We start from the raw sequence: 16,165 nt of genomic DNA on the forward strand, positions 1-16,165 counted from the left end.
TGATGATCTTGACTGGGAATTGAACCCACGACCCTTTGGTCTGTGGGCCGCCGCTCTCACCTCTAACCAAGCATGTCAAACTCGCAGCCAGCAGGTGCATGCCTCATTAGGCATGTGGCCCGCCGGCCACAAGCTTGACATGCTTGCTCTAAGCCAAACTGGCCAGGGCAAGTGAATTATGTTTTAATGTTCTTAACATACTTGCTTTCCCAGTATATGTGGCCCAGGTCATCTAGTTCAGGTACCATTCTACTTCTTTTGTTTAATTGAAAGCAGTAAGAAGTCTGAAGAGAAGTCGAGGGTCAGTGGCCCTGAATTCTTGGGACAAAAGAGCCAGGGTAGGAATAGGCAGTAAGTCAGGCTGAAAAGGGGTGGACAAAGCTTTGGAATTAGGATTCCTAAATCTCAAGTTCAGTCCTGTCATTTATTAGCTAGATTTCTTGGGCTTCAGAACAAATCTCTTAGCTCCAATTCCATCATCAAGAAAGATAGATTCCTCCCTTACTGATTCACAGCAGTGGGTCAAGAACCAGATGCCACATGTGGAATCCACAATGTAAATTTTTATTGAAATGTGTGAGGTCAGAACTGTAAGGATGCTAATTGCTTACAGATTTCTCTAGCATTTCCTAATAGGGCCTGAAGAGGGCACTGTAGGCCAGGAGTTGGGTTAGCCAGGGTGAAAATTCGCCTGCAGTCCACCCCTTGGCTGCATCTCCCCACCATAGCTTCTCCCTCCCTGCAACACATCATTGGCAAATACCCTACAACTACCCCAACCTGCCCATAATTTTTTCCTGTTGAAAATTGCAAACATCCTCTCCTTTTTGCATATTTTCGGGAGAAAAGGCTGATTTCCCTAAGTTTTGCTATAAAAGCAGAGAGACTCATTGCCATATCTATAATAAAAGTTTAATATGCTAATTAGACCAGACGTCGACCTTCCGGACAAAGCCAAAGCTCGGGCTGCAAGGGAAGCCCGGGTCCTGGGTGCCTGCCAGTAGCTGAAGGGAAGCCTGGGTCCCGGGTGCCAGAGGGAAGCCGGTGCCGGCAGCCAAGGGAAGGAAGGCCTACCCTTGCACCAATTTCGTGCACCGGGCCTCTAGCGTACCATAATGGCCAGGATGGGAGTCCAGGTACAGTTTGTGACATCGTTTGCTGTCTGCACAGGTCTGTCTTGGGCACTGCCTTTCCCCTGGGAGCATTATTTCTGGGAAGGAATTTGAAATTGGCTGTCAGAGTAAAGGGTTAGATAAGAAGTAGGAATCGGGAACGAGGGTTGAATTAGTTTGTCCCGTGTCCCCAGTCCCAGAGGAGCAAGGAGCAGGTGGGGATTGCGGGGAAGGAATAAGCAGAAGAGGGAAGGGTGAGTGCTGGGGGGATTCCTGTCGCGTGGTCTTGGGCAAGTTACTTGTTTTTCTGTACAATGGGAATGACGGCAGTAGCTTTCTCAGGCGGCTGTGTGAGGGATAAATGAGGTCACAGAAGTGAGCTACCGAGAGCAGCCACAGGCACCGAGGGGTGCTCAGTGAGCCGGCTGTCTGGGAAAGCAGCTTCGGCACTGCGGTCTGCCGCCCCTTCTGCAAGTCCAGGGGCAGAATATTTACGATGACCATCCCCAGGCAAGGAAAGAGGTCGGCTGGATATAAAGGGGGTTGGTGCACTGAGGTGGCAAAGGCTGATGCTGGGAATGTGGCATTAGCTGAAGGGGCCACAGAGAAGAAGAGGCAGAGTCAGCGTCGGTAGCTGCCTACAGAGGAATAGCCTTGAATGGAACCACCTTATTGACCAGTGTGGGCAGAGCTTGTGGCCTTACGCCCAGTGGGTCAAGAGGTCAGATAGGCCATGCAAGGCAGCACGTAGGACCCGGCTCCCTCCACCTCTGATTTCCCAGGCCCGCTGCCTGCTGCCATGATGGGGGGGTGGCGGAGGGAGAAAGAGAGGGGGAAGAGCCAGGGAAGCAGTGGGCTCCCAGGAAAATAGAAAAGCCAAGAGCCATGTTATGGTTTCATTTCTTGCCAGTGAGATTGAAAAACACACAAAAACATACAAAGCCAGGGGCCAGCCCCCATCCCATCCTCATGGCTCCCACCACCTTCATTATCCAGGGGGTCTTGCTGTCATGGCGTCCCCCATGGAGACCTAGAGAATTCATGTCTTGCCACCTAAATTCTCCAGTCCATCCTATCCCTGCTTGGTAGGTGCAAAAAGAGGCATTTGCCCTCCAGCTGGTCCTGGCATCACAGTTCTGCAGGGCATGGAGATGAGTTTGGTGTCTCTGCAGCATGGCACCGTCCCAAGTTTAAGCTGATCTCCTCTGAATTTTTCCTGCTTCGGGGCCTCAGACTGGCCCCGTGACATACTTAGATCTGAGTTGAACTCTGGACAGTTCCTCTGGCCCCTAAGATGTCACCGCTGGTCCTGGAGTGTCCTTGGGACGGGCTGGTGCTAAGCTGACAGCCCCCGACGGGGGTCGGGAGTGGTGGTGTGGGAGACGTGGCATGGGCAGTAGTGGTGAGCAAGGCGGTGGATGTGCCCAGGGTGGGAGCATCTGATCACCTGTCCCCTCTCCTGCAGGCCTCCCCTGTGTACAGCTTCAGCTTTCCCCGCAGGAAATTGGAGTAGATTCGGAAAAATTTGCACAAAGTATCAACAGTGAATGTTCGGAGTGGAATAGCAGGGGCCGTTGCATCTGGAAGGGAGATGGCTTCCTTCTGTAAGGAGAGAGTACAAGATTACTGCAGTGCCAGGGACCCTGGAGGGCGACTGGACCCAGGACAGAAGTGGAGGGGGTATGAGGAAAGTCTCCGTGTTCCCTGGCAGGCCCTTCTCCCATGTTACAGAAAGGGCAGAGTGTGAGGGAGGGCCTGTTCCCACACACCTGGCTTCCCAGTGCCCGAAGCAGAGAGGTGAGGCTGCGCAGGCCGCTGATGGCTTTGTCCACATGTAGCTGCAGGGGCTCAGATGTCTGGGAGGAGTTGGCCAACAGGGCCTGGCCGCGCAGGATGGCTTCTGAGAGCAGAGCCAGGCCCTGCCACACTTCCAAGGCCTGCTGCTCCACCTAAAAGGAGCAGAGACTTGGAGTCAGCTGGGCCCAAGCCACCCCTTATTCCTCCCTGTCAGCCGCCCTCCGCACGAGGCTGAGCAAACACACGGAAGGCGTGCGAAAGGGTCTGTGGAACAAATGAATGAACAGATGAACATGTTCCGTGCAGTCCTCATCTTTGCTACTCCATTTCTTCTCTGTCTCTATCCTTCTCCCTCCTGCCCTTATCAAGTTCCCAAAATGAGACTCCCCAAGAGGAAGGAAAAGTGAACTCACCTCCATCCTCTTCCAGGCATAGAAGTTAACTTTGGTGTCCGGGACGGTGATATTCTCCCTGAAGCTGCAGCCTTCAGCACAGCCCATCTAGAAGCACAGCCCAGGGAGTCAATGCCCCAAGGGCTCTCAGCCCAGCCCGCAGGCCACAGCCCCTGGCTTTGCCCCTTACCTAGCTCCCAGGTGTGCATACAGGGCTGCGGGTTTTATCAATTTTACTGGGGTCTGGCTTCTCACCTCCAGCCTGAACCCAGGGCCAGGAATGAGTCCAGGCTCCTGGGTTTGGGAGGAGGCCCCTGAGCCCCTCGGGGTGAATTCTGTGCCATGCCCTGGGAAGGGGTCTCACCGTGACATTCTCAGCCTCCCGGGCCTCCAGGATGTACCGCTCCAGGACGCGGCTGTCACAGATGAGGCGTGGGGGGGCGCCCGAGACTGGGAGGCCCAGGGGAAGCAGCAGCAAGGACAGCAGGAGCAGCGAGGCAGGACATCCTAGAAAAGAGAGCCGGGCTTGGTGTGAGGAAGGGCGGGGAGGAGAAGTGTGAGCTTGGAGGGGCCGGTTCACACACCCCGCTCCTCGCCTGGGCTGGTCCTCCCAACCCCGATCTTCCGAGCGCTCGGATTCTGCCTCCAGCGCCTTCATTCAATCCTGCGGCCGAGCGCACACCCCACCCCCCAGCTACCGGCTCCGCTCCTGGGGCCAAACTTCAATCCGGCTGAGCCGGAGGCTTCCCCTCTCGCAGATCCCGCTGGTGGCTCCAGGACGCAGGTAGCAGCTTCCTCCCCACCCACATAGCAGCTCTTCCTTCCCTCGAGCCCCCAAACCTCGTCCCCGTCTCCAGGTCACTTTCCGCCTTTCCCGGGGACTCCCCAAGCCCGGCCGACACGTGGAGGCTGCCCCACCCCCTTTGCCCTTCCGGGGCCCCTCGGCCAGTCGTGGGTCCTTGAGCCCAGCCACCGCTGGCCAGCAGTCCTGGCGGTAAATCCCTTCTCGAACAGGGGCCGGGGCGGGAGCTCCCCTGCGGGCGACACTCACCGCGCGCCCCCATCTCCGTGCCCCGCCGGGCCGTTCAGCGACCAGGGGCTCGCCCGGCGCCTGTGCCCCGAGCCCTCATCCCGGGAAACTCGATGGGGCTGGGCCACCCCACAGGCCGGAGGAGGGGGCTCCCTGTCCAGGGGCTGCCGAGCCGGGGGTCGGGCTGAGCAAGCGCAGGGCCAGCGTCCGGGAAGACGTGCGGCGAGGCGACCGGCCGGCGTTGGCGCGGGGACTGCGGCTGCGGCCGGGGGTCGGGGCTGTTATCTGCATGTGTGCGTGCGTGTGTGGGGGTGGGGGGAGGCTGTGTGCGTGAGTGGTCGCCCGGGGTGGGGGCCATGAGGTCAGCGCCGGGGGCAGGACGCCTGGGTCGCGGGTTCGCCGGGGCGGGAGCGGCGCGGCGCGGCAGGCGCGGGTGCAGGAGTACCCGTCTGCCCGCCTGACCCCGGTTCCGGGGGTGCAGCGGGGTGTGCACCCGCGGGATGGGCAGGCCGCCTGCGCCTGGAAGGAGGGCCACTCTGGGAAAGGCGAGGGGCCCCCGCGCCTCCCTGGGGGGCACTCAGGTCGTGCGCGGGGGCTCAGAGCTGGAAGTGCCTAGGTTTCTGCGAAGGCGCTGGATCGGGAATCCCGGAAGGTGCTGGCAGGGACGAGTCAGCTGCCTTTCTTCTCACCGCCCCTTACTTGTTCTAGAATCTAGAACCAGTGTTGTTCGTGTTGAGGAATTTGATGGCGTAGGGAGCAAGAAATGTGGGGGTCGTCTCCCCACTCCTCACTTTCTAGGACCCTGAAAAGCCAGGAATTGAACTTTTAGGGCACAAATCACATGGTATGCTCTGCAGGACACACATGACCTGCGACATCGTTTCTTTGTCCTGTGACACAGGCCAGCGTGTGTGGCAGAATTCTGAGGAATTCTGGAATAAAGCTAACCCCCAGAGCGGTGGCAGCTGGGATTTGCAGCTACTCCTTTGTGAATTGTAGGAAGCCCTGAGGCAGGGAGGTGGCTTTTGGAGAGCAATCTTCCTGAAGCCGGGACCAAGGCTGGCTGGCTCTCAAACCTTAGAAAATGGCCTCAGCCCCTGAGCCTGTGTCCTCACCTGTCAAATGGGTACAAGGCAAGTACCAGGCCTACCTCGTGCAGGTTTCATAAGACAGCAAAGTCCTACAGGTAGTTCCTTCACTCCCTACCTGGTCTCATGATATTAGAAATATTTTATTCATGTGTTCAGTGCCTTCTTTATGCAAGACACTTGACTACACACTTTGCAAGACGAAAAGATGTGCTGAGACCGAGCTCCTGTCTCCTGGATGGAGTTAGCAGCTTACCCTAGAGATAAGGTATGCACACGGGGCAGTGTGGGAGGACTGCCGTGCACGGAGCTGAGCTGTAAGAGTTTGGAAGAGCGTGAGCTCCTGTGGGGGAAGTCAAGGAAGCGGCAATGGAGGAGTTGACAATGAGCTCAGCCTTGAAGGGCAGGGAGGATTTCAACAGGAAAAGATGTGAGGTGGGTGTGGGAGGCTAATTAAGCAAAGTGAAAGGAGGGTTGGGTGCCTGGGGTACCGAAAGGAGAGGTAGGAAAGGAGAGGTAGGAAAGGAGAGGTAGAGCTCAGACCAGAGTTCTGGTTAGGGAGGGGTCAGGTTCCTTGAATGCCACTCTAAGGAATTTGGCTTTTGTTGGGAAATGTTCATTCATTCAAGAAATATTTGTTTCACCCGGCTGGTATGGCTCAGTGGTTGAACACTGACCTATGAACCAGGAGGTCATGGTTCCATTCCCAGTTAGGGCACATGCCCGGGTTTTGGGCTCGATGCCTATTAAGGGGCCGGCAGAAGGCAACCAATTATGATGTTTCTCTCTCATCGATGCTTCTATCTCTCTATCCCTCTCCCTTCCTTTCTCTCTAAAAATCCTTATTTTTTTTTAAAGAAATATTTGTTTCTTCAAGAAATGAATATTCAGCCTTGGCCTGGTTGGTTGGAGCGTCATCCCATACACCAAAAGGTTGTGGGTTCGATTCCTGATCAGGACACATACTTCAGTTGTGGGGGCAACTGATGGATGTTTTTCTCTCAGATATTTCTCTCTCTCTCTCCTCCCGCCCTTCCTCTCTCTCTAAAAATCAGTGGAGCTAGGCTGGCTAGGCTCAGTGGTTGAGCATCGACCTATGAACCAGGAGGTTACAGTTTGATGCCCGGTCAAGGGCACATGCCCAGATTGCAGGTTCGATCCCCCGTATGGGGCATGCAGGAGGTACCCGATCAATGATTCTCTCTCATCATTGATGTTTCTATCTCTCTCCTTCTCTCTTCCTCTCTGAAATCAATAAAAAAAATATATATTAAAAAAAGGAAAAAAATGATTCTCTCATCATTGATGTTTTTATTTCTCTCTCCCTCTCCCTTCTCTGAAATCAATAAAAATATATTTTCAAAAAACAAATAAATAAAAATCAGTGGAAACATATCCTCAGTAAGAAAATTTTAAAAAATGAAATAAATATTCATTCATTCAAGAAATCTACATATAAATACCTACTCTTGGCCAGGACCTGGGGATAGAGCAGTGCATGAAACAGACAAGAATGCCTGCCCTGGTGGAGCTAATATTCTAGTAGAGGCAGACGGCAAACACAAATATGAATAAAAGAGGGTCTCCAATGGCAATAAGGACTGAGAACAGGCACAGAAGGGGGGACAGGAGTGTTAGAAGAGGCTGCAATTTTAGATCAAGCAAGCAGGGACACATGCTGAGGTGACCTGAATGAAGAAGACCTGAATGAGGTGAGGGGAGACATAAGGGGGTGGGGGGAGAGAATGATCAAAGAGGGTTCAGAAAGATGGAGAGGTTGCCGTGTTTCTGGCGGAAGTAATGAGGACCTGACTCTCTCCCACTCTGCTCTCCTGCCCCCGGCTCACCTCGAGCCTACATTGGGAGCCCTCCTTGAACCAGGTGTACTGGATGTGGGTCTGCACGCCCCACTATGCCCTCTGATCCCAGTTTCCCTCTCAGCATCAGGCAGACTCCCAGCCCCTCTTGGCCTTCAGAACCTAGTTCTGCTTCCTTCCCAGATCCCAGCTGTGAGACAAGCACATGCACACTCACGTCCAAACACGTCCGCACATGTGTTCTGTCCCTAACCCCCAACCCCCAGGCTCTCTCTCTCAGTCCTCAACTCCCGACTCCTGCGTCACTGTCCTGACCTGACCACGAAGAGACCAGGAACAGATGGAGGGGGGTGGGGGTGGGGGGGACACAGCCTGAAGAGAGGGCGGAGAGGAGGAGCCTCTTGGGCTGTGGGACCTGCTCCTCCCTCCCCTCTGACAGCAATTTGTCAGAGGCCCTTACCTTCAAGAAAGGAAGGAAGATGGGTCATGAGCACAGGTGCTGGGCCTTCTGGACAGAGGTGGTGCTGGCTCATCCTCTGTGGCTTCCAAAGAGAAAGCTATGATAGCAGCTTGGGAGAGAGGGTAGAGGAGAGGATCTTGGTCCACCCCACACCCAATCCCTAAACTGTGGAATTCTGCTAGGCGGGCAGAGGCTGGTTCAAAGGACAACTTCAACCCAGGTGTTCTTGGGTACTGCCCAGCAGGGTCCACCTATCTGTCTTCATCAGGATACCCTGAGGATAAGGAAGAAGACAGGAAGCTACCTGGGGCTCTCCCTCCAACATTCCCCATTCACCATCTCCTGCCCAGCACCCCCTCCATCTTCCTGCTTCTATTCCTCTGGCATGGTGCTGACTCAGTCCCAGGACCACTGCAGGCTCCTCACTGACCCCTCCAGTTACCCCCAACCCTGCCATTAGACTGCCTTTCTTATGGAATAGCCTCATTTGAGTCACTCCCCTGAGCAGGAATCTGCAATGGCTCTTGGTTGCCTCCGAAGTAAGACCCTCTGTGTTCTGCCATCCAACTACCCTCCAGCCTAATCTCCCACTTTGTTCAACACACAGCACAGTTAGATGATTTTCAGCTTCCTGCCCTTTGCTCAACCTATGCCCTCCGCCTGATCACCTGCCCACACTCTCGCCCGTTCTTCAAAGACCAAACCCAAGCATTACCTCCTCTTGAAACCTTCCCTGTCCCCCAGCAGGAAGTTGTCTCCTTCCTCTGTGCTGCCATCTGTGTATGTCTCAGGTCTCTCACTGGCAGGGCCACCATGTACAACTGTCAAGGCTGAGCACTGCACAACTCCAGGGGGAGCCATTCATAGACTCTGATGGAAACGGTACTCTCTGGAGTCATGCAGCACAGGTGCCCTGTGCATCAGAGCAGAGAGCGAAGGACAGTGTCTGACAGACCTTGTTCACGTTGGTACTCATGAGGCACTGAACATGTTTCCTGTTTAAGGCTATCACTTCTATGTGGCTTGCATTATGTGGTCCCTCCACTCCAGACACCTCAGCCAGAGATTGACACAGAGAGGGAAGTAAGCCTTTCATCCGCAGAGTGCTTGCCAGAGCCATGCCTGGACAACCTAGCTCTGGGATCCTGGGAGCTTGAGAGGCCTCGCTCCACTTCCCGTGAAGACAGCCACTGAGGCAGGATCTGAAGAGCGACGGTTGTGACCAGAGGATGGCGGGGGTGGAGACAGGCTCGGTTCCATGAAATCTTCCTGGCAGCCAATCCAGATTGAAAATCCAAGGAGAAGCAAATTTACAGCCCCCCTGAGCTGTCCCAGACCCCAGGCAGCATGAAGCCCCAGCTGCCTGGATTGGGGTTGGGGATAAGGGGGAGTGGAGGGAGGGCTCTGGGCCCCTCCTGCCCTGCCTTCCAAGCAGTTGCTTCTCAGCTTGACTCTCAGCCAGTGGCCCAGAAGACCTTCTGTGCTGGGAAGTGAGGTGGCTGAGGAAGGGGTGGGGGAGGGCTTCCTGGCCCTTGGGAAACTGGAAAGGGAGCAAGAATGCTGGAGAAGGGATTCCTGCTGGAGAAAGAAAATCCTGTGCAAAGATCAATTTGGGGAAATTGAGGCAAGGGCTGCTTTCTTGGCCACAAGTAGCCAGAACAGATCCAGGTTTTTGTTCTCCGCAAGCAGCCCTGTAACCTAACGACCTAAAAGGGTAGTTCAGCCCTGACCGGTTTGGCTCAGTGGATAGAGCGCTGGCCTGCGGACTCGAGGGTCCTGGGTTCAATTCCAGTCAAGGGCATGTACCTTGGTTGCAGGCACATCCCCAGTGGGGGGTGTGCAGGAGGCAGCTGATTGATGTTTCTCTCTCATCGATGTTTCTAACTCTCTATCCCTCTCCCTTCCTCTCTGTAAAAAATCAATAAAATATATTTTAAAAATAAATAAAATAAAATAAAAGGGTAGTTCAGTAAACAAGGGAGCCCAGATTGGTGGCCTGAGCTCTGCCCACTTACTAGCTGCCACCAACTTATGACTTTATCTCTGAACCTTGTTTCTATAGAATGGGGATGGTGAAAATCATAGTAATCCCTTCCCAGGGCTGTGGTGGGACTATGTAATACCTGACATAGGGTGATCAACAAATGCTAACTATGATTTCTACGCTCTCTGCTCTATTATACCAGCTACTTGTTCTCACTTTGGAGGCCTGGAGACCAAACCCCCAGCATATTCTCTGACCTTCCTCCACCATCTTTTACTGTTCCCTCTGGGGAGCTGGGCACACTGACTGCACTTAGGAGACACTTGCCCCTGAATACACTGAGTGAAATGGGGTCACTGTGGGAGTTGGAGATGGGTTAAGACACAGATATCAAGACAAGACTCAAACTTTGTTTATTCAGAGTAGGGCCAACCAAGAAGTTCTTGCGCCATCAATGTGGGTCCCCAAAGAAGCTCAAAGCCCTTGGACTGAGTGAGGCCTGTGGGCCCACTCGAGAGAAGCACTATGAGGCCACCTTTCTCAGTTACTTGCCTCTTGAATCCCCCAAGCACTTGAGTCCTTACAGCAGGGCTCCCAGAGCACCAATACCTCTATCTCGAGCTCCAGAACCACTTCCTTCCGTTAGGTTTCTGTGAAAAGTGTCAGCCCAATCCTAGGATCTCTAGCTCACCAGCATCGCTGAATATTCCTAAGCCCCTTCCCACATCACCCATCCTATATGGGAAGACAGAGCTACTAAATTGGCCAGAGTAACTTTCCTGTCCAAGCAAAAATAAAATTAGAAAGTCCTAATTGAAACCAAACACTACTTGCAATATTAATGGGAGTAATGTTTTTCTCCCATGTAAGGTCTTCACAGGTGTACAACTGTGAACACAAAAGCTTCATTTTGTTAACATGGAGATTGGGGACCAAGGATTTTGCATGAACTCTACTGGGTGGTCCTACAGGCTCTTCCTACTTCTGTTCATGTCTTATTTCATGAACCAGCAAACAATTTTAGTATTTTCAGGTATTTAGTACATTTTTCTTGCAGCAAACAAGATGCATGGACTTGGAAGGGACCTAGGAGGTCTCGTGAAGATGAAGCGCTCTGCTTGCATATTTCCAGTGACAAGACATTTGATGTTTCTCAAGGGAGCAGAGGCTTGTTATAGAGTAGACAGCAAGTGCCTCACTGTGCAGCCACCCACCCACCCATCCATCCATTCATCAGATATTTATTCCTTACTGGGCTGGGCAGTGAAATCACTTCTCCTTGAGATTATCTCATCAGTTTGATGACTAGCTCCCTGATCACCCCACCTAGATAGAGAAGAGAACAAAAGAACACGGTTTGTAAAAATGTAACTTTTCTTATTACGAGTGTCCCCACTAACGAGTTTTTCGAGATACGAGCCATCTCTCAGCCGATTTTTTTGCTTTGAGTTGCGAGCTAAAATTCAGGTTACGAGCCAGCTTCAGATACCCCACCGCTAGTTGGCGCAGCGAACGTCACAGTGAACGCCACAACATCAGCCCAGCATCACGTGTCTCACTCGTTCACTTTTTGATTTGACATACGAGTAATATGAGTTAGGAGCTCCGTCACGGAACGAATTAAACTCGTAAGTCAAGGCCCCACTGTACAGCCCTGGCCAGGTAGTTCATTTGGTTGAGTGTTGTCCCAATATGCCAAGGCCATGGGTTTGATCTCCCGTCAGGGCACATACAAGAAAACCAATAAATGCATAAATAAGTGGAACAACAACTCGATGTTTCTCTCTCTGCCTTTCTCTCTCTCTCAAATCAATTTTTAAAAAGAGTTAATACTATACATTAAGAAAAAACACACATGACCATTGAAAAACTAGACAACATGGCTAAGCCAAAATACATAAATTAAAAGGCACCCATAATGCCATTAGGAAGATGGAGTCTTAAGTGGTCATTTTCACAAACTTCTCTCTGGGTGGGATGACCTTGGCCTCACTCCAAATCTCTGTGCAGCTGGACATCTCCTTCCCTAAGGACCTGCATTGTGCACATACTTCCAGTCCAACTTCTCCATAGATTCAAAAGGGTATGTGGGTCCTGGCCAGTGTGCTCAGTGTTTAGAGCAGGGGTGGGCAAACTTTATGACTCGAGGGCCACAATGGGTTTTTAAACTGGACCCGAGGGCCGGAACAAAAGCATGGATGGAGTGTTTGTGTGAACTAATATAAATTCAAAGTAAACATCATTACATAAAAGGGCACGGTCTTTTTTTTTTTTAGTTTTATTCATTCCAAACGGGCCGGATCCGGCCCGCGGGCCGTAGTTTGCCCACGGCTGGTTTAGAGCATCATCCCCCTCAACGAGGGGTCACGGGTTTGATTTCCAGTCAAGGGCATGTACCTGGGTTGCTGGTTCATTTCCTAGCCTGGGTTGCGGTGAGTGCGGAAGCAACCGACCAGTGTCTCTCTCGAGCCAATATTTCTCTCTCTCTCCCCCCACTCCCTCCCTCCCTCCCTCCCTCCCTCCTTCCTTCCCTCCTCCTTTCCACACTCTTAAAAAAAATCAATGGAAAAGAATATCCTCAGGTTAGGATTAACAACAACAAAAAAAGGTACGTGGAACATACCATTCTTTCCCCAACTCCTGACAGAGCATCAGGAATTCATCTGGGACATAATATGGGACTTGCTTATCAGCCCATCCAAACCAGTTCATGTGTCCTCAGGGCTTTCTTCCTTACCAGGCAAGCCACAATGAAAAGCTGACAAAACTCATAACCCACCCTTGTGAATCAAACACACACAAACCACCTTCCTTCCCCTCTCCCTAGTTACATTAAGAGGCTCCAGAGACACAGCTAATTCTCACAGCCAATTGGCCTGGAGGTCAAATCCCCCCCAGTGTTACCTACAACAATCAAGGCTTAACTACAACAAGACTGTGCACAAAGACCACAAGGGGGTGCACCAAGAAAGCAAAAAAATGCGGAGACAAAGAAACAGGACACAAATGACAGAAATGGAGGAAAGCAAAATGCTGGATATAGAGTTCAAAACCACACTTTTAAGGTGTTTCAAGAACTGTCTAGAAGCCGCCGATAAATTTAGTAAGGCCCTCGAAAAGACTGGTGAGACCGGCGATAAATGTAGTGAGATCCTCAAGAAATCTAGTGAGACCCTCGATGTTGTGATAAAGGACCAACTAGAAATTAAGCATACACTGACTGAAATAAAGAATATTATACAGACTCCCAACAGCAGACCAGAGGAGTGCAAGAATCAAGTCAAAGATTTGAAATACGAAGAAGCAAAAAACACCCAACCAGAAAAGCAAAATGAAAAAAGAATCCAAAAATACGAAGACAGTGTAAGGAGCCTCTGGGACAGCTTCAAGCATACCAACATCTGAATTATAGGGCTGCCAGAAGAAGAGAGAGAGCAAGATATTGAAAACCTATTTGAAGAAATAATGACAGAAAACTTCCCCTACCTGCTGAAAGAAATAGACTTACAAGTCCAGGAAGTGCAGAGAACCCCAAACAAAAGGAATCCAAAGAGGACCACACCAAGACACATCATAATTAAAATGCCAAAAGCAAAAGACAAAGAGAGACTCTTAAAAGCAGCAAGAGAAAGAAAGTCAGTTACCTACAAGGGAATACCCATACAACTGTCAGCTGATTTCTCAACAGAAACTTTGCAGGCCAGAAGGGAGTGGCAAGAAATATTCAAAGTGATGAATAGCAAGAACCTACAACCAAGATTACTTTATCCAGCAAAGCTATCATTCAGAATTGAAGGTCAGATAAAGAGCTTCACAGATAAGAAAAAGCTAAAGGAGTTCATCACCACCAAACCAGTATTATATGAAATGCTGAAAGGTATCCTTTAAGAAGAGGAAGAAGAAGAAAAAGGTAAAGATACAAATTATGAACAACAAATACACATCTATCAACAAGTGAATCTGAAAATCAAGGGAATACATAATCTGATGAACAGAATGAACTGGTGATTATAATAGAATCAGGGGCATAAAAAGGGAATGGACTGACTATTCTTGGGTGGGAAAGGGGTGTGGGGGATACGGGAAGAGACTGGACAAAAATCGTGCACCTATGGATGAGAACAGTGCGGGGGGGGGGGGGTAAGGGCGGAGGGTTGGGTGGGAACTGGGTGGAGGGGAGATATGGGGGGGAAAAAAGAGGAACAAATGTAATAATCTGAACAATAAAGATTTAATTTTTTAAAAAAAGAGGCTCCAAACCATTCCTTAGCAAAATGTCTAACAATAGTAGCCTTTACAAAGACAGTGCCAAGCACTATGCAAATTGTTTGTCTTTTTAAGTCTATCTGTCCTACTTCCTATTAGACTTTACAGGGCCAACGGTTTAGACCTCTCCAGGCAGGCCTGGCACCTACCAAATCCCTACAACTAAAGGATGCTCAATAACGCTATGGATGATGAACAAATGTCTACACCCACTTCCAAGCTAAGCATTTGAATTCTAGCCTCTGAGGATGTTTTTGAAGTAGGAAGTCATTATGCACTCATTGTGGGCTCTGCAGCTGTTGAGTAAAAAGAAGGGAGGGAAACTGCATTTGGACATACCTTCCCCCGTTTCCCTAGTTTTGATGAAAGACACTTCAGAGAGCCAGTAGAAGTTGGGGATGGAGGGTGGACAGAAGCCAGAGTCAGCCTCACTACAAATGGGATGGAGTTCCTTGCCCCACCCACCATGCATGGGCTCCAATAGATGCAGAAGTCTTCCCCTCATCTTTACATGCCCTCACACACTCAAGGGTGAGCCCCCACACCGTCCAATGGCTAAGGGCTATTTCTATAAAACTGCCACTGAGGGAAGCCGCACTGGCAAGCAGTGAGAGAACATGGAGTAGAAATAACAAACAAATAGGCTGGGAGACATAGCTGCCAAAACAAACCAAATGCAAAAGGCTGCCTGCCACCACCTCAGCTGGTCCCAGGCCAGAAGCGTAGACACAAGAACACATACGTGCAGGAAGACACATAGTTCCATCCAGCTCCCTCTGCTACTGGGGGGCTCCAGGGCAAGGGAGCCTTGCAATCAAGGGTGATAGGGGAATGCGGGTAAGGGGTGTGATAGGAATATCTCCCACGTCTCCCTCGCCTCCTGCTTTCTAGCCACTGAGTGACCCTCCAGCCCCAGAACATGCCCTGCCTGTTCATGAACCCCTTTTGTGCATACCAACCCCTCTACCCAGATATGCCCTCTCCCTTCTTTTTTGCCTGGCAAACTCCTATTCATCCTTCAAAACCCAAGTCAAAGGTGAAACCATCTTGGACCCCACCAGGAAGTTAGCATCTCCTTTTCCACATTTCCATATCATGACTACTTAATTCTTTTATAACACATCTTCCCTCATTCACAAAAACTGTATATCCACCTTTCTAATTAAATGATGAGCTCCTTGAAGACAGAGGCCATTCTATGTCCACCCCTTTGTATTCCCAGGGCCCAACCCAGGCCTTGCCTCACAGTAGGTACTCAGCACATGTTTAGCTGTTTGACTGAAGCACTGGTCCTTTTGTAAGGAATCCACTTTACTGGCAGTCACTCACCCAGCATCAAAGTCCCTCATCAATACTCAAGCCAGAAGGGATTTCAATAAATGAGAAGCCTGATTTTCAAAACCTAAATCAAACTACCTTCAAACGAACTAAAATAAAATTCTGTTACTAACCTTTAAATCAGATGCTTTCAAACTTGATTTCAACCACAGTAAAACAATTCATATACCTACTACATATCTTCTATATATATAACAGCCTAATATGCAACTTGTCCCCCCGGGAGTTCGACCGGGAGACCAGGAATTCAATTACTCACTATGATGTGTGCTGAGCACCAGGGGGCGGCCGGCAGCCAGAAGGAAGGCCTCGCTGGCCAGGCCTAGACACCCTACCTGTGCAAGAATTTCATGCACTAGGTCTCTAGTGTGTATATGTAAACACATTGTTAACTAAAAAATTGGCAACAATGCTGCCATTTAAGTTGCACTTTCTTCTACTTGCTTTTTTTTTTATTGTCTTTGAGGGTTGAAGTTTCTTGTTTTTTAAAAATATTGATTTTGAAAAGGGAGAGAAAAAAACATCAATGATGAGAGAATCATTGATCAGCTGCCTCCTGCAGGCCCCACACTGGGGATGGAGCCCACGACCTGGGCATGTGCCCTTGACCAGAATCAAACCAGGGACTCTTCAGTCTGCAGGCTGACACTCTATCTACTGAGCCAAACCAGCTAGGACTCTACTTGCTTCTTAAGTCTATGATCCAGTACAGTGATTTCAAGACCCACAAATGGATCACCAACCACACTGCTTTAGATGACTCTAGTTTGATAAACATGAGCAATCTGATCTTTCTAAAGATATCCAAACGAACAGTATTTATCTGTGCCCAGTGATTCGGGGGGAGGCTTTCTTTTCCCACAGAGCAGCCCAGCCAGAAA

The 16,165-nt window shown here is 50.6% G+C and overlaps 1 protein-coding gene across 2 annotated transcripts; it reads right to left on the reverse strand.

Moving 5' to 3' along the window:
• Positions 1–11,058, reverse strand: EPO (erythropoietin). Of its 2 annotated transcripts, XM_059693622.1 has the most exons (5): positions 7,697–9,132; positions 3,666–3,808; positions 3,323–3,409; positions 2,882–3,061; positions 1–2,714 (listed from the first exon to the last, which is right to left on the reverse strand). In XM_059693622.1, exons 1-5 carry the CDS (start codon positions 7,767–7,769, stop codon positions 2,556–2,558), a joined length of 642 nt encoding a protein of 213 aa, XP_059549605.1. In that variant the 5' UTR covers positions 7,770–9,132; the 3' UTR covers positions 1–2,555. The 2 variants fall into 2 exon arrangements, with proteins under 2 accessions (XP_059549605.1, XP_059549606.1); XM_059693623.1 differs by lacking the exon at positions 3,323–3,409 and having other exon boundaries at positions 7,697–11,058.
• Positions 11,059–16,165: the final 5,107 nt, after the last annotated feature.

This window comes from Myotis daubentonii, chromosome 4 (genome assembly GCF_963259705.1).
Source record: "Myotis daubentonii chromosome 4, mMyoDau2.1, whole genome shotgun sequence".
Classification (NCBI taxonomy): Eukaryota; Metazoa; Chordata; class Mammalia; order Chiroptera; family Vespertilionidae; genus Myotis; species Myotis daubentonii.

Coding starts and splice junctions, on each gene's coding strand:
- EPO (XM_059693622.1), bottom strand. CDS start 7,769: ATGAGCCAGCACCACCTCTGTCCAGAAGGCCCAGCACCTGTGCTCATG. Junction 3,410..3,665: donor GGGAGGCTGAGAATGTCACG/GTGAGACCCCTT, acceptor CTGTGCTTCTAG/ATGGGCTGTGCTGAAGGCTG. Junction 3,062..3,322: donor ATGCCTGGAAGAGGATGGAG/GTGAGTTCACTT, acceptor TGCTCCTTTTAG/GTGGAGCAGCAGGCCTTGGA.